The 23,863-nt window shown below is 39.9% G+C and overlaps 1 protein-coding gene and 1 long non-coding RNA gene across 8 annotated transcripts; one reads left to right on the forward strand and one right to left on the reverse strand.

Annotated features, from left to right (window-relative positions):
- The first annotated feature begins 116 nt into the window (after positions 1–116).
- Positions 117–22,717, forward strand: LOC111245761 (tubulin beta chain). 7 transcript variants are annotated; one of them, XM_022794492.2, is made up of 8 exons: positions 117–256; positions 1,742–1,804; positions 5,008–5,116; positions 15,964–16,074; positions 16,278–16,522; positions 17,440–17,870; positions 19,597–19,802; positions 22,133–22,717. In XM_022794492.2, the coding sequence occupies exons 2-8, from the start codon at positions 1,748–1,750 to the stop codon at positions 22,339–22,341; spliced, it is 1,368 nt and encodes a 455-aa protein (XP_022650227.1). In that variant the 5' UTR covers positions 117–256; positions 1,742–1,747; the 3' UTR covers positions 22,342–22,717. The 7 variants fall into 7 exon arrangements, with proteins under 7 accessions (XP_022650227.1, XP_086838064.1, XP_022650228.1 ...); XM_086981938.1 differs by lacking the exon at positions 117–256 and adding an exon at positions 375–393; XM_022794493.2 differs by lacking the exon at positions 117–256 and adding an exon at positions 434–497.
- On the reverse strand, positions 12,172–14,890 carry LOC111245762 (uncharacterized). The gene is made up of 3 exons (XR_002671459.2): positions 14,748–14,890; positions 13,780–13,914; positions 12,172–13,137 (listed from the first exon to the last, which is right to left on the reverse strand). It is a non-coding gene; the product is annotated as an uncharacterized LOC111245762 (long non-coding RNA).
- Positions 22,718–23,863: the final 1,146 nt, after the last annotated feature.

Raw genomic sequence — 23,863 nt, forward strand, 5'->3', positions numbered from 1 at the left:
CGTCTGTCCCGGCCCCTATATCAAATAGCTGCTACGCCAGCCGAATGCTGTTCAGAGCGGCCGCAGTGACGGTCCTAGAATGCTCCTTTCCACTAAAGGCCGCCCGTACACTCTTACCTGATTCGACAACCCCGACATCGAGAAACCCGACTAAGTCCTTTAGTCTGGATAGGACACGCAACATCGGCGGTTTTCTCGGTATATTACATACCAGAGTAATAATCGTAGCCGTGATAATCATTGTAGTTATTTCAATGTGAGTGTTTTTACAACGGAGACAATGTCCTACGTGTTATTTGCTAGGTATTCTTTTACTTGAAGTTTATCGTTCGTCACAGTTGTCTCCCGACGTGACGGATAGGAGGGCGTCCCAGCTGACTGTAGTTCTTCATTGTGCGTGCAGTAAACCTCATTATAATCAAGTGCTTTGAAAACGAAGAGTCCCACCTCAAGGCCTGTTATAAAACACGCGCTAACTGCTTGTAAAGAAGAAGCAGGTAGCACATTTTATTGGAAAGTTGAATGATCGAATATCTGTGCAGGCTGGCGTCTGCTTTGCATCGGATCATTGTGTCGAGTTGCGAGATTTGAACCTAGTTCAAATATTTGTATACCTAAAATTAAGTATATATATTGCAAGGTATAGTACATAACGACCTGTCGACTGCTAGCAGTTCATCCTGTAGATAGATTACATAGTGGAGTCCCCTTAGTGTGCAACATATTTGCCTGCTACGCTGCGGTCGAGGCCGGGTGCGAATCCGGCCATTGACACACTTCGTTTTGTGCTGGGAGCCATCCATCTGATGGAATACCTAGTTACGCAATTTAGAACGACGTTTGAAACAATCAAAGACCAAGGAAAATCGTTGTACGTGGTGATGAATATCTTACCGGTTAGCGCTGATAGCGGCTTACGCTCGACACTGCCTCTTACGCTAAAGTTGTTCATACTTGAGTACCTTTACCATCAAGGTATCGATCTTGCCTTGTATCCATATTAGTTTGTAGTAAATTTCTTTACGTAGCAGGACGTATATATATATATATATATATATATATATATGTATAGCTGGTACCCTAACCGTACCATGTGCTGCGTCAAACCCGTAATTATGTGTGATATAATCGTACGTAAACCGACTTCAGTGCCACTGATGCACGTCAAGGCAATGGCTTGTATAATAATACGATCGTGTCTCAAGCGTTACGTGTCGCTAAGCAAGGACAGCTTACACGAGACCACTTGGGCGCAGTGATTTCAAAAACCTTCCAAAAGAGCAAACAAATGGCAACTTTTAGCAGGGCTTGTCGTCCATAGCAGGCTAGAATACCGTTCCGCGATAGAAACTCGAGCGTCTATATTGTAGCATTTGCTACTGCCATTCTAAGAAGCTGCTACGGCCCTTGCCGACAATTACTAGAATAGTGGAGGAGGGTCATTGGCTGCATACTCACAAATGGAATAAAAGTAATAACGAGCCCTTTTCTGACTGTGGCCGCTTTGCATCTCTGTCGAGATCGGTCGACGACAATCCTAAAACATCTTGAACTGTGGCGTGAAATTACCTCATTTCTGCTGGTAGGATTGGTTAGCAGCGATCGTTGATTGAATTAGGTCGACTGAGCTTTTAGCAATAGAATTTATTGAATAATAATATTAACAATTTTACGTTTAAATAATTACTTATACTGTTTTCATTATGGGAAGTAATCAAGTCGATTGTTCACCCTATTTCAGATTAAAATGCGAGAAATTGTGCATATCCAGGCCGGCCAGTGCGGCAATCAAATCGGTGCAAAGGTACTCCATCGAAACTCACTTATAAACATATATATCTTATTAATTAAATTATATTCAATGTTAAACTATTACATATATATATATATATATATATATATATATATATATATATATATATATGTACAGAGATTAAATGTTAAATATAAGCTAAGTGTGTTGCGTATTCAAATTCTACGGACGTCATCATGAGCAATCTTAGATATTGAGAACTTCTTTACGCCGGATCTATGTACATATCATACAACTCCTGTATAGCAATTAAGTACTTGAGGTCTGCTTGAGTGTTTGTTTATGTGGGTAAGGGGGAGTGGGTGTAGCAGAAAGCTTTGAATTACCGCTGACGGCCTAGCAGGAACCTTAAAAAGTCACGTCAAAGCTGAGATAGTCGGCTCTTCCAAGCTGGGCCGGAAGCAGCAGTATAAGCATAGTCTGAGAAATGAGCCTTTTGTACGCTAGATCTTTACTAATGACTGATCGGAATCCGCGACTGTTTTCTACAGTTACATGACAATTACCGTGCGCATTGTCGTAATTATAATAACTAACCCTCTCTGCCATCAGCTGAAATTCTATTGCTGTTTACCGTCTGCATCGGTCTGCTGACGTGAAAACAAACTCTTTAGATGTATTAGAAATTTATCGAAAAGTTCGATTATGTCGCAGCTTCACTAATGTAGAACGATGCGCCCACGACGACTGCAGTATACGTATAGTAGACAAACGTTTGCTGGCGTTCGATTGCTCAGCTGATGATGAAAAGTCCAGTCAATATTTAGTCCGCTTGGGTGCTGCGTGTTAATCATTCATAATAGAAAAAACACTAAACAAGTCTGCCACTTCCATCTTTTCTCAAATTGTCTTTACTGGAAGTTCGCAAGTAAGGTTTCATTCAGGGGCGCGCTCAGAGATACTTGTACGTAGGCATATACGAATTCAGAAAACTGCGGCGTTAATCAAGCGGGCTGGGGACGCGACCGACGTTCGATATTATTAAACATGCTATTTGTTTCATATATGCCCATATATTGGCATAGCATATACCCAGAACCCATTTACAAAAACCGCATTGTTGATGATACCTTTATTTTTCGCTGCTGGACGCCCACGGCTGTGTCCCATCTTCATAAAGACGAAAGGCTTCCTTCGAATCGGCAGTCGATCGTAACGTTCGCCGTGAATAAAGACAGATATAGAATGACTGTATCAACACGCTTAGCGGAACAAACATCTATATACATTCTTAAAATTAGGATCAACAAAATATAATAATAGTAATGATGTAAATGTTATATTGCATTCTAACCTTAAGCAGGGCTGCCTCTCCCATCGCTTGTCATGTAGGTCCACCCTGGCTGTTGTCTAAGTGAAGCCTAGTATGCTCCTGGCTTGAACCATTTACACAGGGAAATGAAAACGTTCAAAGGGCCAATGAAGCGTCAAAGTTACGTTCAGGACGAAAAAATAAACACATTATGCGATCTTATCATGAGGAAGGTTCATACAGTCGCGTCACTGGCTGTCTTAAGGCGTGCGTCGACTATCTGTGATATTTTCTGCATTTCAAAATGTACGACATTTGCATAAGTTTTGAAAGCATTGGCCAACCCAGAAGACTCTGGCAGTCTATCCGATACGCAAGACGTATGTCAACAGAAACATATGTAAAGAGACGGCTCATTTTAAAGTACAGAAACGAATAAGTGGTCCATTATTCCAGTGAAATTTACACGTATTACAGAATAGCTTGTGTGTAATCGAGCTACGCGGGTGGTTCGATTTGTGCACCATTAAGGCATAAGTAACAACGAGTATATTCGAGTACTTGTTAGTGTTATCGACAAATTTCAGGCCACCTAGGTGATTTAGACATTTCGTTTGCCCCATGCTGGGCATGATGACACAACTATTGCCCTATGCTGTACAAGAGTAATTGGGTTTTCGACTAGATCAACTTAGCCAGTTGTTTACTGAGAGAGGAGCATGTCATTGATTGATATGGCGCACATTGTCGCCATTCTTTAGCAAAAATATTTCTAATCGGACCCATTCGGCCGAAAGTCCATACGTATTTTGCCGTGGTCAACTATACCGCCGCGCTCCATTGAAACGAGTACATTGAAGCAGACAGATTTCTAAACGATAGAAGTTTGCTACTTCGAGAAATGCTGACAGATTTAAATATAGTAGTAGTGCATGTATTGTTATTATAACTACGGCACGAGCATGCGTAGATCGGTTGGTTCGATATAAAGCCTATAGATAGCGCGTGTTAGTACGCTTTATGTAGATAGATACGAGATATCAGCAGGCTGTTTCAGATCTGTTCAATATGGGGACACGGAACAATAGGTAAAGTAGCACTTTTTTTTGGGCTCCACTGGGAAAGGTGTCAATGGGGTGTCAAAGGGTGCTATTTTTTGCAAGCTGCTCCAGAAACGACCCAAATAGATTCTTTAGGTCGATTAGACACCTGTTGCGCGTAAGAAAAATTACAACACCATCGAGGGTAAGCTTAAAAAGAGTTTTACCACAAGATGACCGTTTTAGATGCCCATACACGTATTGTCGAATTGTTGGTGCCACTTCCATTTTGACTGTCCTTCAGATTTGTCCTACACTTTGCTTTCCTCTATTTTTTTCTTTTTTTTTTTTTTTTTTTTATCTGAGACTGCTTCCAGCTCATAATTGCTTTTTCAGCTATAACTATCATCTCCCTCGTCGAGGCATAGCTGCTATCCATACATTTAAAACATTTTGATGCACCGCAATTTGATCTCCGTTAACACTGTAATAATCTTAAAAACAATTGTATATGTATCGTTGAGAAGTATGTTTTGACTTTAAACAGAGGTTCGTGTATTATATACTTGCGGATAGTAAGTAGGAAATGAAGCAGAATAGGGGGCGGAGATTTGCTGATGCTCGGCTATTGTCCACTAGTACTCTATACATAGTGCCCTTTGTTAGTGTTGACTTGTATTAATTAAGCACGTTTAGCGGCGGCCAGAACACGCAAAGTAACGGAGCCAATTTTCAAAATCGAAGGACGTGTCGTAACAGCGATAATATGACGTCTCATTTGTGCTTTGTCAATTGATCAGACGGAAAATGTATGCGAAAAACGTCATAGCTAAGTTCGAGATAGGGTGTCCGTTCGAATTTTAAGCTTCGTACCTGACGCAGAAAATCTGATTCGATTCTAGTTTTGGGAGGTGATATCGGATGAGCACGGAATTGATCCCTCAGGAGCATATCATGGAGATTCCGACCTACAACTTGAAAGGATCAATGTCTACTACAACGAAGCAATGGGTAACTTTCAGTCGTTTGTTCCTGTTTGAATGCTGGCGGTTTAAGTGAAGGCAAACGGCGAAAATTCATTCGTTACATATTGCAATTTTTATTATTTTCTATTTCGAATAACAAAATGTTAGCTTACAGTTTAATGTGGCTCGAGAGAGATCTTGAAATAATGCTAATGGTATAAATATTTTTCCATAAACCAGTTGTTATTTTTGCGTTTTTTTAACTTCTATTAAGGTGATTTTTCCAAACACCCGGATCGAAACGGTTACTCGACGTTATTATTGTGTTTAGTCATACGTAATTGTGCAAATTCGTCCAAAATTGAATCTTTTTAAGTAATACTATTTCAAAGGTAGAAATATAACTTGCTTAATTCCAGTTCCTTAATTACATTTAATTAATCCTTAATTCCAATTAATTAATTTCTTAATTACAAAGGAAAGAGTGTGACATATTGTATAGTTACTTCTATAGACATTTTAAATTCCAAGTAGGATTCTCTCTCGTACGCATAGTTTCAATTTGATTTGAAATAATTAAATAACTGAAGCTTTCTCTAAGCATAGCTATCCTAAATCCTACATCGAGACATTAGTCTTGCCTCATCCTAGCAGGACCGAACATCATAGGACTTTGATATTCTGAGAAACTTACTTTGCGTCTATATAATATCCTAAATACACTCTTAGCGAGTCTGCTATGATGGGGAGATGCGCTACCTGAAAAAGGAATATTTGTAAGTTATCGAACTTAATTATCATAGGTTCAAATTGGTGTTTAGTTTAATGATCATAATCTAGGTCGCATTTTCTTTAGTTTGGCCAAGAAGTCAAATATAAGCTTAAATATTTCAGTGTTTTACTAACGAATCCGTATGCCAGCACAGCCTTTTCGAAATCACGACGGCATCATTCTCACTCATCTAACATATGACGACAACAATCTCTATAACAAAATTATTACCGAGATGCTTAGTACATTATAATATTTTGACGATGAAGCTTTGTAGATTAGATAAGCCGGTCAATTCGTCAGCAAATCTTCAAAATGAGAATATTCTGACTGCCTCGTGAAACTACAAAGAATTAAATTAATCGTAATCGTTTACTGCAAAAAGTGACAGAGGCCGGAGAAGGTGGCATTATGAAATGGGGAGGGGCCAGAGAAGTCCGGTTTCTGGAGGTATACAAGACAATTGTAAATGGACAAGAGAGTTTAAAAGGGCAATTGGCCGAGCTGAACGGGTCTAATGAGCATGTCTGCTAAACAAACAAGCGAATTTATAAAGAGATATCTTTGAGGCACCATGGGGCGTATCACCAAAGGTAATGGTTAGCACACTAGCGCGTCCTGACGATCATGACAAAATTTATTCTGCACTCCCTAGCATGTCTTCTACTTGAACAGTGCCTTGAGAATATGACTTCATGCTTTAGTAGACGTGTCATATGTGGTCATTGGCTTAAATAGGCGTTGTTTGGCTGCTACCATATAAGAAAATGTCTTCACACTATAAGCTGGTACGCAATATCCAGATTGTCACGTGGATGAAGCCAACCTCAGCGTGTTCAAGCGAAAGGGCCTCCCCCTACATGCAGTTTAGAACCCATGACTGTGATGCAATACTTTAATATGGACGAGTCATTTCAACGACGGGCTTTCCTATAGCATAACTAGTTATAGAAGTTGGACATCGTGAGACCTGCATTTTAGCAGGACATGTAGCTAGAAGTATATGAAACATTTCTCTGCGAAATTCATCAGAGCGATAAATAAAATTATTTGCGATTCCATCGCTGCTCTACTTGCGATTGAAACGTAAATCGGGACCGAAGTCTCGGGTTGGTTAAAGCAATCGTCGCTTGTCTGGTCCATACTCAAGGACCAGCGCTGCTGCAATTGTCCCATTATGCGTTAGTATATTTGGCACTAAAGAAGACAAAATAGCCTGCCAAGAAAATAGCAGGACAAAAGAGCATTATGCATATATGTATGTGCTCTTTAAAACCTGGTAAGAGGTTCATGAAAAAGTACGGCTGTATTATTATAAGAAAAGGCCAGTTGATACAGCAGATAGATGATTGAGAAGAGCTATTACAAAGGACGTCTCCAAAGAGGTCTATACTTTTGGCGAAATCGAGACGACTAAAGCATGCAGCCCACGGACCAAGGTTGCTGACACTGGTAATGGTAGACACGGTCAAAGAGGTCTTCGCCGTATTGAAATACGCAATGTACTCAAAGACGTACGTCACATTTCGAAAACTTACCCCGATCTAAACGTAAGAATTGAAGCCACTGAGAAAGAACTTATCAAACTAACTGAAAACTGTCAATCTAAAAAAAGTTCATCTAATTAATAAAAGATGACTCTGCATTTACTGAAATTCTAAAATATAATTAAAATATATATTATGAAATATAATTAAAGTATATCGTTGCATACGTTTATAATTTAATAAATGCACCAACGGTCCACAGTACGAAACTTCCCCCTGTGAATACTCATCTTCTTGAAACTACTCTTGCTCACAAGCGTAAACTGGGTATGAACAGTGAGGTCTCAAAATGCAGTGTGCTACAGAATGATTATTATTGCTAAATTAAAAAAGGCATACATACATAAACAGTCGCTTTCGAGCAGTAAAATTCTTAGCGAATCCGCGGATTGTATGCACAACAGAAGCTCGTTTTACTGTAATTTCGTCGAGTGTCTATTCAAAGAATCAGATCCGGTATCGTTCAGGAGATTAGTAGAAATATTTCGTTCCTTTGCCCTTAGTTCCTGACTGCGATTGCTTTCTACATCTAGACTAGAGTAGAACGTCATAGACGGGTCAAACTGGGAGTTTTTGCCAGCATAGTCATATCATGATAAGGCTCTTTGTTGATACGTCGAAACTTTACCACTGACCTGTTGCTGTGCAGATGAATACGATCAACGGCTATTACCGTCCCCTGGATCGGAGACAATTCATGTACGTATAGGAGAACTATGTGCCTATCGTGCAACTCAAATGATTACCTGTCAGAATAGTAATATTATTACGAGGTACCACAACAAATGCTTCTGATAAGTGACGAGAAAGACAGACGTGCATCAAGCCAATGGCCTTAATTTTACAAATTGTGAGCAATATTCAGTGACCTTTCAATAGCTACTCAAAATAACGTGGTAACATTTTTGAAATGAAAGCGGCCGCACCAAACACTTTGCAACAATGCTTCATTTGCGTTAGCGAACCCAGCTAACCCTAATATATTACGCATGCCAAAGAAAATATCTGGATGTTGCGCTGCGGCCATTTTGTGCATCGAACATGCCCGGTGGTGAAATTATTCTATGTCTACAGACATCCTTTTTCTTCTATTTTCAAACGTTTCGAAACACACAGATTGTTTAGATACGCTAACTCGATCGCTAAGGGTCAAATCCCAGTGGATGACTGTGGATTGTATCTATCTAGTCCATGGCGCTCGAAGGTCAACAACGCATTGTTCGATACAGGGAAACCGAACGGCGATATTTATTTAGATATTTCGAGTTTTAGGTTCGGTATTGTCGTTAGATGTTGATTGAAACACAGAAGTATCTATTTTCAATATAAGTAGTACACGTACGCCACGTGAGTCACTACAGCGATTAGCTCAACGTATGTTTCTGGTAACAGATCCGTGGCATCATTCTTATGCCGTCAGTCGCTGATAGTCCAATCCACTGCAAGAGTGTTCATTGACTTAGACGGCTCGCGCTGTATTTTAATATCATTCGCCCTGGTTTCGTGCATTTAAATTTATATATATAGAGGTATATACAAAATGTTCTGTTCAGGTATGTAGCGCCCTCTCGCGTGTTAGCACCAACAGTATGAGTGGTGTAATTCCTCCGTCATGGTTGTAGGCGCACAACGTTCGCGTCATTAAGTTTACGTACGACTTATTTTCTTCCTCTTACATTGTATAGTAAACGGCTCCTCATATATCGTCTAGTTCGCAGCAATTTTCGATGGTAATCGTTTGATGGCTCTGGTGTACAGGTCTAGACGTTCCTTTTATTTCATTGACGGGTAAACCCGTATTTATTCACATTTATGTAGTTTTCTCGGTCCTGTAAGCCTCCTGTATTACGTCGTGATATTCCTATTGTTTGGATCGTTCCGGGCTATCGTGCATCTAATACTGTGCCTACTTTGCGGCTTCCCTTTGTGTTTTCTGCTACTTGAAAGTACTCTATTGCAATTCATTGCCTAAAAAATAAGATTCGACGGGACACCCTGATCTTCCCCGAGACCGTCTCATCCCGCTTGTTTGGTCTCTTTTGAACACTTTTTTAGTAGTTCTTAGCATGTGATCACTGCATAAAATCTCATGTAAGGCTGAGTACGGCTTGCAGTCTTCTATTACACTTCGGATATCTCAAACTAGTTACACGCCCACAGCGTGGGCATGTAATTGCCCGAGTGCCCTGGCTTACTCTCGTTTCATGCTTTCCGGTTCCGAAAGGTTGCTTTGCTCTAGAGTGATGCCTATATATATATATATATATATATATATATATATATATATATGTAAGGTGATCTCTCTTTTAGCATTTTCGCTTGGTAGAGGGCCCTAGCCCCTCGCTTAGAAAGCCTTCTGGACGGCTTAGCTGTCAGCTGATGATTGTTTGTGTTGCAATACTTAAGAGAGCTTTGATGATCCGGCAGGTGTCCTCGACCAGGAACTATGTTGTCTGTAAGTACTAATCATGTATAAACTTTCTCTTTAGGGAGCTTTAAGTACTGAACGTCAAATCATTTTTGTGACTTCATCAACCAGATTTCTATTTCAACTTCATACGGCGGGTATCGCCGGTCTAGTATGTGGCCACATTGGCCAATCCTATCCAACTCCCTTCGTCGTTTCGTGCTTTCTTAGAGGATTTGAGCAACGCGCGGTCGGACTCCAGCGAAGAAATATAGCGTGGAGCTCCAATTTATGCGGGGCGCCACCCCGACGGGGGTGGGCTTTATTCCTCCTAGACTCCTACTCAATACTTTTTAATTTCTCTCTTATACACCACTTCGATAATCTGCTTTTTCAAGTAATGGCACTACGGACTGTTTTTAGCGGGTGGCTGGGGCCACCGGGTCACTAGATCGGGATCAACTCGGTTGGGTTTTCCGGAAAAATTATCTTCCGGCTCATCTTGCAAAGCAAAACTTTAAGTGTATCTGTCTCTGTTAGATTAAAAGACCCAGTTTAGAAAAGCCTTATCCTCTCCACTGTCAGATTCATGGTGAGTCTGCTTCCTCTATTCTAGGTCTCTTTGGACAAATGAATGTGGCTTATGAAACCCCGAGTCTCGTTTGTGAGAGCAGCCACAAGGCCAGAGTTCAGGTAACTGTTTCTGGTATATCCCGAAGCAGAGCAGTGAGCCAATATATAGAGGTCTTTCGGCATAGTACGCAGAAGAATCCTCTCTACCATGTGTACATACATCAAAAAAGCCTGTGCCCCGTAATAAACTGCGGAAAGTAGAAAACTAGTGCTATCCCAAACTTTTAATTCCTGGCTTAATATTTAGCGTTACAAGTAGATCATTTATTTTATCTTTCGTCTAGTATCGTTTCTTTTTGACCAACTAACAAGCCTGCCCATGTTGTTTCCTCTTCCTTACCTTAGGTTTCGAGGTGTTGAACATGCTAAGTGCTGCCCATGCGCTGACCATGCTGAGTATTAGTATTCCTCGCACTTTGCAAATTTTGGCTTATGGGCTGTCCTTTTGCATTTTATTTCGGCATTATAATTGTTAGGCCTGTCTTTCGTAGCGTTTGCACAACGAACGTGTACCGATCTCGTCATGGCCTTGTTGAGGATGGTTACCAAGTACAGCGCTGTCATCGATGTTTTGATTTTATCCCCTTCTATTGTAAGGGTCAGCTGTGCGCATGTTTTCTTGCTAGCTAAGGGTACTGCCCCCGACTTAGTCGCTGCTAGCTCCATAACTGATTGACTTTTGCGTCCTTTGCGAAGAAAAGACTGTGACTGTCAAATAATCAGAGTAAATCAAAAGCTTTACTTCCAGCGGCACGTTGAAGAACCGCGCCGCAGGTGATATTCCGTTCTCCAAGTAACTCCTATTGTCATGTCAATTGTGCACCTTATTGGTAACTATTCAATCTTTCATTTTCGTTTGCTTGTGAGATTCACACTCTTCGTCGCTTACCATTTGTTTTTCTATCATGGCTTACTCTTGTTGGTTTTGTTATATATTTTGGGAGAAGAAGGTAGAAGGAGGTGCAAATTAGCCATTTATTCTGGTTTCTTTAGCTATCTCAATCATTACATCAGTAGAAAAGTATTTTCATCATCTCACTTATTCCTCTTGAGTATGCTTTGTATTTCAGATACGATTTTTCGTTCCATTATCCTGCTGTAGATTATCCACATCATTGATCTACGAAGCTTGTGGTGGATCGTAAAGGTCTTTATTCTAGACCAACTTTTCTGCATTAAGGATAACCTCCTCTGACCTCACTCGCACAAGGGTTCATTAGTTCCAGCTAGAATGTTATTGAATTGGTTTGCGATATGTGCTTGCCTGGATTGAAACGATTGTCAATACTGGATTCGGTGTTGCGGCGGACCTATTTGACATTGTCCTAAGGATGTTCCGTACTTTTTATACGGTAGTTGGTATTCCAATATCCTTCAACACAAGTCATATTAATTAATTGTCCTTTTTCCGCTGGGACTTGATAACTTATTTGCAACATCAACCATGTGTGATTTTATACGTTCCACGTGGTTGCCGTTGTTTTTTCGTTGTTCAATGTGAGGGTCACAGCTGTTCGCTTGGTATGATTTAGCTTATTTAGCCCTGCAATTTCCCCCTAGAAGTAGGAAAATTTTTTTTAGTAGTGTGCACCTTGTTGTCTTAGGAAAAGATTTTTACGTGTTTTTTTTTGCACTATTTATCTAGCTGAATTTCGGTCACATGAATTAGTGGGCTGCTCTGAGCTGTTCATTCAAGTTTGTTGTTCATTTTGTTGTGACGTGGCTTCTTATAGATGTTTCCTGCCTCGCCTCTTTGAACTGGTAAAAAAAGCGCTGTTCCAGGACGCTATCATGGTTTTCAACGTTGAAAGGTCACTTCCCTTTTATGTAGTTTTCTCCATTCAACATCCATTGGCTACTGCGTGTGTTGGCTTTTTGGGATCTACTGGTTATATTTGCTTCTTTCTCTAGAGTTCTTGTCGGGACTGTGAGGTATAGTAGGATAAGATGAGATCTTTCGTGTATTTTTTTAATGCCGTCTAAAGATAGTAAACAAGCTTTGGCGTTCTCTAAGATAAGTATTTCCTTTGTTTTTTTGCTTTAAAGGAAGCGTTATTGCTTAAGAATGGATAAACAGGGCGACACTGTACGCAATATTACGTGTTGCTTGTTAGATAGAACGTTTGTTAATCACCCTAAAATACTCCTAAAGTATGCCTAAAGAATACTCTATTCTTCTTTGTTCTTCCGCTTTCTCGTTTAGTGGAATTGGCTAAATGGTTTATATCTTGCTGCTTCGAACTCGAGTTTTCACTTAAGCAAATGGAAATACTTCCAAGTATTACCACGCCGATGCAATAAAAAAGCATTGAATAATATTTATACTCTGCAAATCAAACGGACTTAAATGTAGGTAAGCCCGCGTGAAATGCTTACTGAGTATACCCGCTTTCGATGAAGTACTCGATGCCTCCCTGTATTGGCCATTGGGTGTCATAATTTTACACATAGCTCTCCACTGTAAACGGCGGTAATGGATCCTGCTCCAAAATCCGCTTTCGATGAAGTACTCGATGCCTCCCTGTATTGGCCATTGGGTGTCATAATTTTACACATAGCTCTCCACTGTAAACGGCGGTAATGGATCCTGCTCCAAAATGTAGAGTCCTTTCGAATTTTCCATAGCGTCGAAAAGAGGTTGTCCTTCAGTTGTTTTCGTTGAATGACACACTAGTTTTTCTGATCCTCCGCTTGTCCTTCATTGCTTCCTACAAAGGTTCGATGTATGGTAGATATCTACTACAAAGGACATAGAAAATTATTTCTGAAACTAGAAAGTTTAACGGTAACTATCCACATGCAGAGGTCTATGTTCGCAAACACTTCATGAACTGTTGGTAAGCTCCTAGGATCGCGTGTTTATTTAGTCCTATACTTTAGTACTCCTGTGGGATTCACAGATTTACAATTCGGTACTGTATAGTGTATATAAGATTCTAAGGTAAATCGTACACCATGGTTATTGGATTTGTTTTTTTGATTCTTATTTTGTTTTCCTTTGGCTTACATGATTGAGGTTCTAGAGTGCTTAATTCTTTAGGAGTTTGAGCGTAAGTGCTATGTGTTTTGCCTGGACTTAGGTCGGGATGGAAGCCTGACCTGCGTCCAGGCAAGTGAAGTCCGAAACAAGAAAAATTATTGCGTTATTAAACAAGCAGCTACTTGTCCAAAAAAGCCGTTACCCAAACGCGCGGTATCGGTTGCTAAATGCCTCTTCGAATACACCTACTCGAGGTAGTCTTTTTGAAAAATGCCTAATATCTACAATTTGACATTGCATATCAAAGGCACGATCGCGAATGCCGATTAATGTTTAGTAGAAGTAATTTACTTGTTGAGATTAATCGTACCATTTTTAGTCAACGCCGTCAAAGGGTTTCTCGGCACCTAGATCGGCAATGGCATACCTAACTGTCACAGAGTAGAATCCCCATGGTACAGGTACGATGAAGTGGAAGAACAGATCGTTACCGCTTATTCTTTCGCTGTCAGAAAAACAACAAAAAACAGTCCAAAATAAACATCTTTTAGTGCGTTTGCCTGCGACCACACACTGTATGTTTTGCCGAATCGCGGTATCAGGTAAATCGAACGCCCGGTGACGCAGTTAGCGGTCACAGCTGAATGTTACTCGAAATGTACCGAAGATATTCTTGTAGTTTTATCATTTTCAGCAGAAATGGGAACTCGATCAGGCTAAACTAAAAAAGACACATGCTTTTTCCATGTTCTAAGTGTAAAATATGCATTGAGATATATTTTAGTTACTTTTAATGATATATAGTACAAGTGCTCGTAATAAGCATGGCCGTTGAGGCAGTATTCGTATCCATAACCGTTCCTAAAGCGAGGTCAACGTCGTAGCTCACAACCGTTTCTATGGCTTTTGTTGTTTTGGGACAAATTATATGTTCCCCGAAACAGTGAGTGGCAGACGCTTCGAAATGACAGCAATAGACCCTAGTTAGCAAATCAATTGAAAACCTGCCCGTAAATGTTTGTACCGTATTTTGTACCTATCTAGGTATTACATACAACCTAGTTGGGACTAATTGTGTGGATGCAATTTATCCACAGCAGCTGAAGTTGTCACAGGTCTTGCTTCTTAGATTCTTAAAGCTTCAGCTCATGTTCAAAATGCCTATTTTAACATGTGACAGATCAATTCGTCAGTATGTCGATAACGCAGGTTTTTGTGCGATCTAATGTACATTTTAAGTTTACAACGCACAATCAGTTATTTTTCTCTGCATGCTAGAATCTAACTATATTATACACTACACCCAACCAACATGGCTAACATTTTGACATAAATTACCTGTGTGTGTGACGGCAATAGCATGGGTTGGCACTTAGCTAACAAGGCATCAACCCTTGTCGGCCTGTCTGATTTTGAGTACTTTTCGAATCTGACGTCAAAGTATAGTCGATCTGAAAATCATTTACAAGCACGTGGATTGAATCGACCTTTAAGTGGTTTATCGTGCGAAGGTCTGACCGTTCGACCATCGGCTGACGTACATTGCGCGAATGTAGGTAGAGTCCGGCGTTGCCTGATTCAAACTATACCAATACTACTATCAGAAACAGACGTCATTATTAAAGAGGCAGCTGTTCGCCGACAGCGCCCATGTGTCGAAATACAAATACGGGCTTAGTAGGGTAGAATCTGCACACGTATGTTTGACTAGTTACGATGTGGTGGCCATAATGAATTTCCTAAATCATATATGAACCTTGAATGAAAGCAAACGACATTTAAAACAAATTTAAAAACAGATTTCAAGTGAATTTTTCAATAGTGCGATAACGAGACACCGCTAACCTTTTTGCAAATTAAATAAGGCAACTCATATATAATTTATGCTACACAGTGAATAACTATATCGGCATTTGTCGAGCCTATTTTAAGCGATTTTATTACCTAGATATAAGCCATTCGAACTATACGTAAGCTCTCTCATTTAAGACGGCACAACTTAGAAAAGCTGCTGATCGAAACGGATAATTATTTCGAATTAGCAGCTATGCACTGCTAGTTACAGTCCCCACGCCTGATCCTGTATCGAATGAGTAATGGTGCCACCATGTGACATTTTTTGACAAAAAAAAAATAACGAAAAATATCTTCACTATAGCTATACGTTATCAGTACTTCCTCTAAATGCGTTTATCCAAATGTTCGATTTGGCTAATATCATGGAACGGATTGATTTTTACGTCATAGTATTAAGAAGAGGAGATATGATTTTTGGTCTGCGTTTAACCAAATCACCATGCATTAACCAGTATGTACGTAGGGAAATGTTTGGTTAGAACTTTCCAAGTTCATGAAAATAGCGTAGCGTTCTCCTGCTCTGAAAGATTATTAGGCCTAATGTTCCAGCCTCCTGGCTCATGGGTACGTGTGTGTGGTATCGCATGAAAAAGCCCATATTGTACTGCGTGCACACGTACAACATTCATGTATGCTATAATAATCGTTCTAAAAGTAGGCCTTTGGCTAATACGTGTAATAATGTTCATTTAACTAGGTAAGAAGTATGTACCTCGAGCGATTCTTGTCGACTTGGAGCCCGGTACAATGGACTCGGTTCGGGCAGGTCCTTTTGGAGAACTCTTCCGTCCCGACAACTTCATCTTTGGTGATTATTGTAATAGTTTCTGTTATACGAGCGATAGGCTCGGCTTGAAGTAAAGATTTTTCACTTGTATACTCATAATTGAATATGACCTAAATTTAAGTTTAATTAATATCGTAGCTTACCGAAACCGGCATTGCTTCTTGAACAAATGTAAAGAGCTAAAAATCATTAATACTTAATGTTCCGCAATTAATTTATTCTAGGTCAGAGTGGTGCCGGAAACAACTGGGCAAAGGGTCACTACACAGAAGGCGCCGAATTAGTTGATGCTGTAATGGATGTGATTAGAAAGGAGTCAGAGAACTGTGACTGTCTACAGGGCTTCCAGCTAACACACTCACTCGGTGGAGGCACTGGATCTGGTATGGGGACGTTACTCATCTCAAAAATACGTGAAGAATACCCAGACCGGATCATGAGTTCTTTTTCCGTTGTCCCATCGCCAAAGGTTCGTCGCATTGACGCCCAGGCATATTATGATTCTTCGATTATACGATACTAATTCCTCAATTAAAAAAAAAAAAGTCTGCTCAGCTACTCCGTGTGAAGGCGCAGATTTCAATTGCAAATCAAATAATATTGACAGCTGGTAACTTTACCGTTATTTCGGACGCATTGTTAACTCTCACGTCGTCAAGTACCATTAGGTGCCAATACGAGAGACAGCTCTATAATCATTGTTTGGGTTAGCACGTTCAAATTTATTTAGCAAATTTAATCTGTTTGTCTTCTGAGGGCCAAGTCTTTTAAAAGAGCATACAAATAACTTTTACACGTCACAACGCAGCGAAATAAAATGTCAGGTTATTCACTTTGTCTTTAGCCTTTTCAGTACAGCCTACTCGTTTATATAGATATATATATATATATATATATATATATATATATACATATGTATATGGATTCACGATGACTTGCTACGCTATATCGTGCCTGGCTCATCTCTCTTTTTCCCTTCCTCCCTTCGTCCCGCTTCGTCTGATCTTTGGTAGGACTGTGGTACCCCCAACAATTCCGCCTCTCCTCCACTCAAAGCGACTGCTGTATCGAAACACAAAAGTCAGATTGATCAAATAGGAAGCGGGATGCTAGGTCGGTTGAACTCCTCCCAAGGCGATTCTGCTTTTATAGCCCAATTCCCCCTGTGACCCTTGATTTGCGCATTCGGGCGTCAACATCGACTAGGGTCTCGTATTGTAAGACAAGCGGCACATTGTGCTGGTAGGTGCCCTACCTCCATTCCCTGATCAGGCACCTTCCTCCTGTACATTGTGCGTTTGCTTCCACAACCTCCTTTTCGCAGGAAAGGTTTTTTCTTGAACATTATAAATGTCGTGATCGTTCTACACCGTTTTAACCCTGCAGGTCTCTGACACAGTCGTCGAGCCCTATAATGCCACACTTTCGGTTCACCAGCTTGTCGAAAACACCGACGAGACCTTTTGCATCGACAATGAGGCTCTCTACGATATCTGTTTCCGTACGTTGAAGCTGACCTCGCCAACCTACGGTGACCTGAACCATTTGGTATCGGCCACAATGTCTGGCGTTACCACGTGCCTTCGCTTTCCTGGCCAACTCAATGCCGATCTTCGAAAGCTCGCAGTTAACATGGTACCGTTTCCACGATTGCATTTCTTCATGCCGGGCTTTGCCCCGCTTACCGCCCGTGGCTCACAGCAATACCGTATGCTCTCGGTGCCGGAGTTGACCCAACAAATGTTCGACTCTAAAAACATGATGACGGCCTGCGACCCCCGACACGGCCGGTATCTGACCGTGGCTGCTATTTTCAGGTGAAGTAAAAAATATTTATTTTGTGATGAAGCCTCTCTCTCTACTACGTAATTTTTCAGCCTTAGAAATCAACTAACTTCATTCACCGCTTGTTCTATGTTCAATCGACAGAGATCAAGTACAGTGACTTAAATTACCCGAAGAGATGATAGGAAAATTAAAAGTCGTAGAGTTAACGTCCAAATTATCGTTACTATTGTCATATATTTTATTGCACATCTGTTGATCGGTTAACATTCATATATATTCGTGTAGTATATCTACATGAGCAATTTCTTATCTGTCATCAAATCATTCGGACTGATTTTGTCCCATAACTTATCGATTAACTAGATGTGCTGCCATTTTGTGATTTTCATATCTGGCGCAAATTGGTTATGTATCTAACAATTTTTTTTTTTTCTCTAATTTAGGTATGTTAATGCTTTCCGTTTAGTGGGTTAGATTATTTATCTAGCGTGCGTTCAATGAAAATGAATCAATAACATAAAAAAACAAGCTAGTTCGAGGTAAAGTAAGTTCTTAGTAAGTAAAGTAAGAAGCTTAATTGATAGAAGCATTGCAAAACAGTGCTCGCTAATCCTGAACTTTCGAATTGTTTCAGTAAATGTATGATACACAAAAAGCCCGCAGTCGAAAATTTATCGTGTCATGTCTGCCAGTCTGCAACAATAGTAATAAATGTATTTATTTGAATTGCTATCAGGAGTCATACAAAATAAAACTGCTATTAGTAAAATCAGATCAAAACGTTTACCAAGATGTGAATATCCGGTGACGTTAGGGTATAGCCTGTAGCACCAACGGCTTTCTGGGCCTTCACTAAAATCGACTGATATATGCTGAACGCGTGTACAAAAAGTCTTCATAGTAGGAACGGCACCGTCACTCGCCGGGAAAATCCGTTAGCTTCATTTAGTAATTATCAAGATCAAGTTATGACTTTTTTTTCTTGCCACGCAACCTCACAAGGGCTCCGCATTGTAGCAAATTAGGACGACAGCTTCCGTGCCATGGATTATATATTGCGTTATACTTAAAAAGCAACATATTAAAACACTAGGGAACTGCATGCATTTTTATCAGATCTAACTACTAGTTTATGAGGAAAAAATTCAATGCACAAAAGACAGCGAATGAAAAAGATTTTTTATTGGCAGTATAATTCTTAGATACACATTTATCTAGTTAGGTATCTCGAACAATGAAAAAAACAGCGGTCTTAACTGTGTTAGGATATAATTAAAATTGTATAGCAAATATGGTCGATTCTTTTAGAAGTTATGGAAAATTCTCCAAACCGAATCAGCGATTTGAAATTTTGTCATCTGCACCCCTGATAGCGATTAGTCTATAGCTTCCTTTAATTTTTGCTAATCATTATTGGTCTTTTTTTGTATGCTAAACTTTTGTGTCCTCCATAAGGAAACCTGAACTATTTATGAACCTGCAAAATTGCACAGTAAATGGAAACCATATGATTTTTCTCTTAGGCGTGTCGATTCGCTTGTAAAGCCTTCAATATTCTGCCAAGTAATTGGCAATAAAATCCTGTTAGAAATAAAAATGATGCGCTTTTAAGACTTCACAGAAGCTTCACACTGCTAAAGCGCGTTCGAATATCGCGCTGTTATGTTATACCACTACTTATTGCCTTTTATTTAGATCTCTTTATCTCGCACACTTTTCTTTTATTTCTAATTTTAGTTGTTTAATTCTATGCAGGGGCCGGATGAGTATGCGCGAAGTTGACGAACAGATGCTTGGTGTTCAGAATAAGAACTCGTCGTACTTCGTTGAATGGATTCCCAACAATGTCAAGATTGCGGTCTGCGATATTCCTCCACGAGGCCTTAAAATGTCCGGAACCTTCATTGGAAACTCAACAGCTATTCAAGAAATCTTCAAACGTATCTCAGAGCAATTTACGGGTATGTATTAAATAGAATTGATGCAGTACCGGGTACTGCCAGAAAATGAAGGTACCTTTGGTTGAATTGCAGGTAAGGCGGGCTGGTAGGTATATTACTTGCAATGAACTTGTCGAACTCCAAATGGCTTATCGTTTGAGTCTTTTAATTAGGGTAACGTTAATAAAACGCTGCAGCTTTTGTAGTAGTTTGAATAAGACATTACCATTGATCAGTACAAATTTCCATGTCAAAAAAGAGATTGGCCTTCGTATCTGTACCAATTAGACATGTCTCAATTATTGCATATCAGGCCGCTTCTTTGAAGCAATTACCATCGGATTGAATACACATCTGTCAGAATTTTGGCATTTTGAAAAGATTTTTCGAACTTCAGGAACTTCAGTAGGAACAGACTTCAGTTCTGTTCTCATTTTCTGTAGGATTTTTTATCGCAGTTGTTTTTTTTTAATGTCAAGGATTTGAAAGATAAAAGTTGCAGGAGACTCGGGCCTGATGAAGTTGAGGTTCCTTTTTATGTAGGTTAAGGCTCTTCTGAGAGTTTTGTTCTGAGAGTTTGAGAATCTAGATTTTTTGGCACAATTTTTACTGTGAGTTTTTCGCTTTCGAAATTTTTTTTGCAAAACGGTTCTACATTATTTGTCTGCGCTACCTACATAACTTTCCTACGAAGTCCCAGGAAATGATGCAGCCATTTTCTGTTACAATTTGATCTATCCTTTCCAAACTTGCGTCCGTAGTCGTTGTGATGGGTCTTTTAAAACGAGGACCATTTTCAAGGCTTTTTTGTACGCCTTAGAGGTATAGGTACTATTCGGTCCCCCCGGCGCTGACTTACGGTCTAGTTTTCAGAAGCGTTCTACAAAGCTGGCATATGCACGCATTTTTGTGCTCCGATCTTTTTCCAGGAAAACTGTGCAATTTAAAGTCACTTACTGCGTAGTTCTGGAAAAAAACAAAGTATATATCCGAATTCTCCAAAATTTGGCTTGTGAAAGGCAAACAAGCAGGCGAGTGCAGCTAGGCCGGCCATAGGTTGGCCTTTAACCAACAAAAGTCGAGCGTTTGGTCTTTCGGTTTTTGATGTAGCTTTTGCTTTGTAAAGCATTTTTAGTGAATATCAGTTAACTACAGCCTTCCGGGAAAAATATAGCCTTTTTTTTGCAATATATATATATATATATATATATATATATAGGAAACTATTAGTTCTGCTAAACTTTGGAAAAGGCCTAACAGCTGTGTGGGATTCCTTCTAACAAAATTATAGACTGCCGCGAAAATGACTTTGCGTTTCGCATCGAAAACTAAAGTCGCGTTTGCCTGTCCACGATCAGATGACTTTCCATTGGCTTCATGGCTGAGTTGTATGGTTTTGCTATAAGAAATCAATCGAATCAGGTTGTCGGGCATAATTGTCTGGCAAGTTTTTGGTACTGCCTGATAGTTCGAGCGTTCTTCGATGCCATGTTTCAAGTGTCGTTAATAATTTGCTCAGACATCTCCGCTATCCGCGGAGTTTGGGAATTGGCGCTGTCCTCGGGCGCTCGAATAAAACTACTCCTTCATCAAATAAAAAGTAGTACGTGGATTTAGTACATTGCTAAACTGTTTATGTCACACTGTATCCAGTGGTCTACCTCGTTAGCCAGGTGACCGTTGGGTGTGGCCTGATTTTCGTCACATCACGAGAATCGATATATATATTCGCTCAAAGCGGATTATAAGTGTCACTGTAGGCACAGCCACTGTTACCTACACCTACCTATTCTGCTACTGTAGTTAGCGACTACCTTCCTTTGATGATAAAGGCTTGGCAAAAACCAGTCGTTATGTAGTATCCATTTGTGGTTTTGCTGGAGTGGACTATAATGAGCATTGCACAACAATCTATTTTATCTATTGTACGTGTGTTTATGCTGCACAGCGGCAAGTACATAGCCAGTAAATATCAATAAATATGCAAAACGAACTGTTATACTTTTTAGGGGAGTGTAATAACGAAATGATCGGAATCGCTCCTTTGTTTGAGAGAATTTTTCGGTCTCACGATGCCATAGCTTTCCTGTAGTCTAGACGTTGTTTAATCGTGGCAAACGGTGATTCCGTTACGTACAGGTTCACAAAAAATCGCAGATAAGTTTCAGCTATGCTTTCAAATCGTATCAACAGCGTCCTCCTAGGCTTTTCAGTTATCTGCTCATAAATTGTTTATTTCTTAAGCTGTTTTGCCTAAATCAGAAAACATATCGTAAATAATTTTATAGCGCCATAGAATATTAACCGTAATAACCTTTTGCAATTTCATGTCTGCGTTCTCGGTCTTCTAGCGATGTTCCGCCGAAAGGCTTTCCTTCACTGGTATACAGGTGAAGGTATGGACGAGATGGAATTTACTGAAGCCGAGTCGAACATGAATGACCTCGTGTCTGAGTACCAACAGTATCAAGAGGCAACGGCAGACGACGGGGACGTCGAGGCAGAATTTGAAGAAGGGGAATATGAGCGTGAAGTGCCACAGGAGGAAGTAGCTGAATAATCGAGTAATTGGGTTGTGAAGGATCTAAAAGTTCGAAAAACCGAACTTTATTCAGCCACGCACTGAAGTTCAAGTACGAAACGGACAAATTATCTATTTTTATATATTAAACGGCTATTTATTAAAAAAAAACCACGTAGTTCTTGTAATTACTTGCCTATGCGTCGACTAATTTAGAGGGAAGGAAGCAAAGCTTCCAGTTCAGTCAGGTGCTACGGAGTTGTTGAAATTTGGCAAAATATTATTAAGATCCAATAATTAGGCTTAGAGGGTGGGAGATATAGCATTACGAACCCGAAATCTTTAAGGCAATTTCTATTTTCTGTGTTTGTTTCACAAATAAACCAAATAGCCTTTCGTAAAGGCGGCTGCAGGATGTTCCTTGCTGTTGTTCGTCAAACACTTCGATGAGTTTTATTATGTGTTGCTGGTTTGTCTAGGCAGTACGGAGCAGATGGTCAGGGCTTCATTATGTATACGGTACTTCATCGGCTCAATTACGCAAAATGACCTATTTAACTCGTATTCAAGTAACGGCAACGATGCTTTTCCCGAGCCTTTGATTTTTGAGTTCCTTCCGTCGCCAATCGGACCTCTCGTACTTGCTAAATGGTGTTGCGGTGCCTGTGGTTAGGACACTACAATAGGTAAAAATATATCTGTTGCACATGCGTTATAATATATAATTGGGCCTTGCGCGATCGGAGCTAGCGTCGAAAATGGGCTGCTTTCGACGTGACCTTCATTACGCTGACCATTCTCATTAAATCTCGCTAAATATGAACGTGTTTTCTCGACACGCAATTAACGCTCGTACACTTTGTAACATCGAGTGTATGTCCGATGACAAAGATCTAATTTCGACGACGTTACTCATAGTATAATCAGTGGCGACGTTTTTCGGTCTAAAAAAAAACATTGATTGTTTGCCAGGAAACGCCAGATGTCAGGTTCAGATGTTTAAACTATTGTTAGCAAGTGTTCAAGGCCGAACTTTGCTGATCTCAATTAGACGAAACAGACTATCGAGCCATATGTCACAGCACCATACGTAGGCAAATATTTTGGGACATATATAACACACCGTAAGAAAATGTTAGGTCAGAGCATTTTTTCCCATTAATTTGAAGTTACATTATCAACTTATAAGGTAGGACAAAGATGCTTACTGTGCCAGGTCATTTTTCTCCACTTTAATAGGACAATGCCAGTAGCATTTATGTTAGACGTATTATACAGCGTTATTTAGTATGTTTATTTCAAAATTGAAATTGTTCGGAAACTCTATTCAAGACAGATTTTTCATTCAGTTTAATGTGACGTTAGGTTGACGTGAACATATAAATAAATGCATTAGTTCTACGAGTTACCTTAACTTTTAAACGTCCGTATTTAACGTATCGCCGTCTACGAATGTCGTTAGTTAACTGTAACTGTATTTCGTACGTTATATTCGTCCAAAGCCTATGCAAGTTTGATTTTTTTTTTGACAAAGATACGTACACTTCAATCACTAATTAAG

The sequence above is a fragment of the Varroa destructor genome, unplaced genomic scaffold, assembly GCF_002443255.2.
Source record: "Varroa destructor unplaced genomic scaffold, Vdes_3.0 BEIS01000002.1, whole genome shotgun sequence".
NCBI classification, from domain to species: Eukaryota; Metazoa; Arthropoda; class Arachnida; order Mesostigmata; family Varroidae; genus Varroa; species Varroa destructor.

Excerpts from the sequence above, each read along its gene's own strand:
- LOC111245761 (XM_022794492.2), top strand. The coding sequence starts at position 1,748 with ATGCGAGAAATTGTGCATATCCAGGCCGGCCAGTGCGGCAATCAAATC. Across the intron at positions 5,117-15,963 it reads CTACTACAACGAAGCAATGG|GTAAGAAGTATGTACCTCGA; the intron begins GTAACTTTCAGT and ends TCATTTAACTAG. Across the intron at positions 19,803-22,132 it reads TATCTCAGAGCAATTTACGG|CGATGTTCCGCCGAAAGGCT; the intron begins GTATGTATTAAA and ends TCGGTCTTCTAG.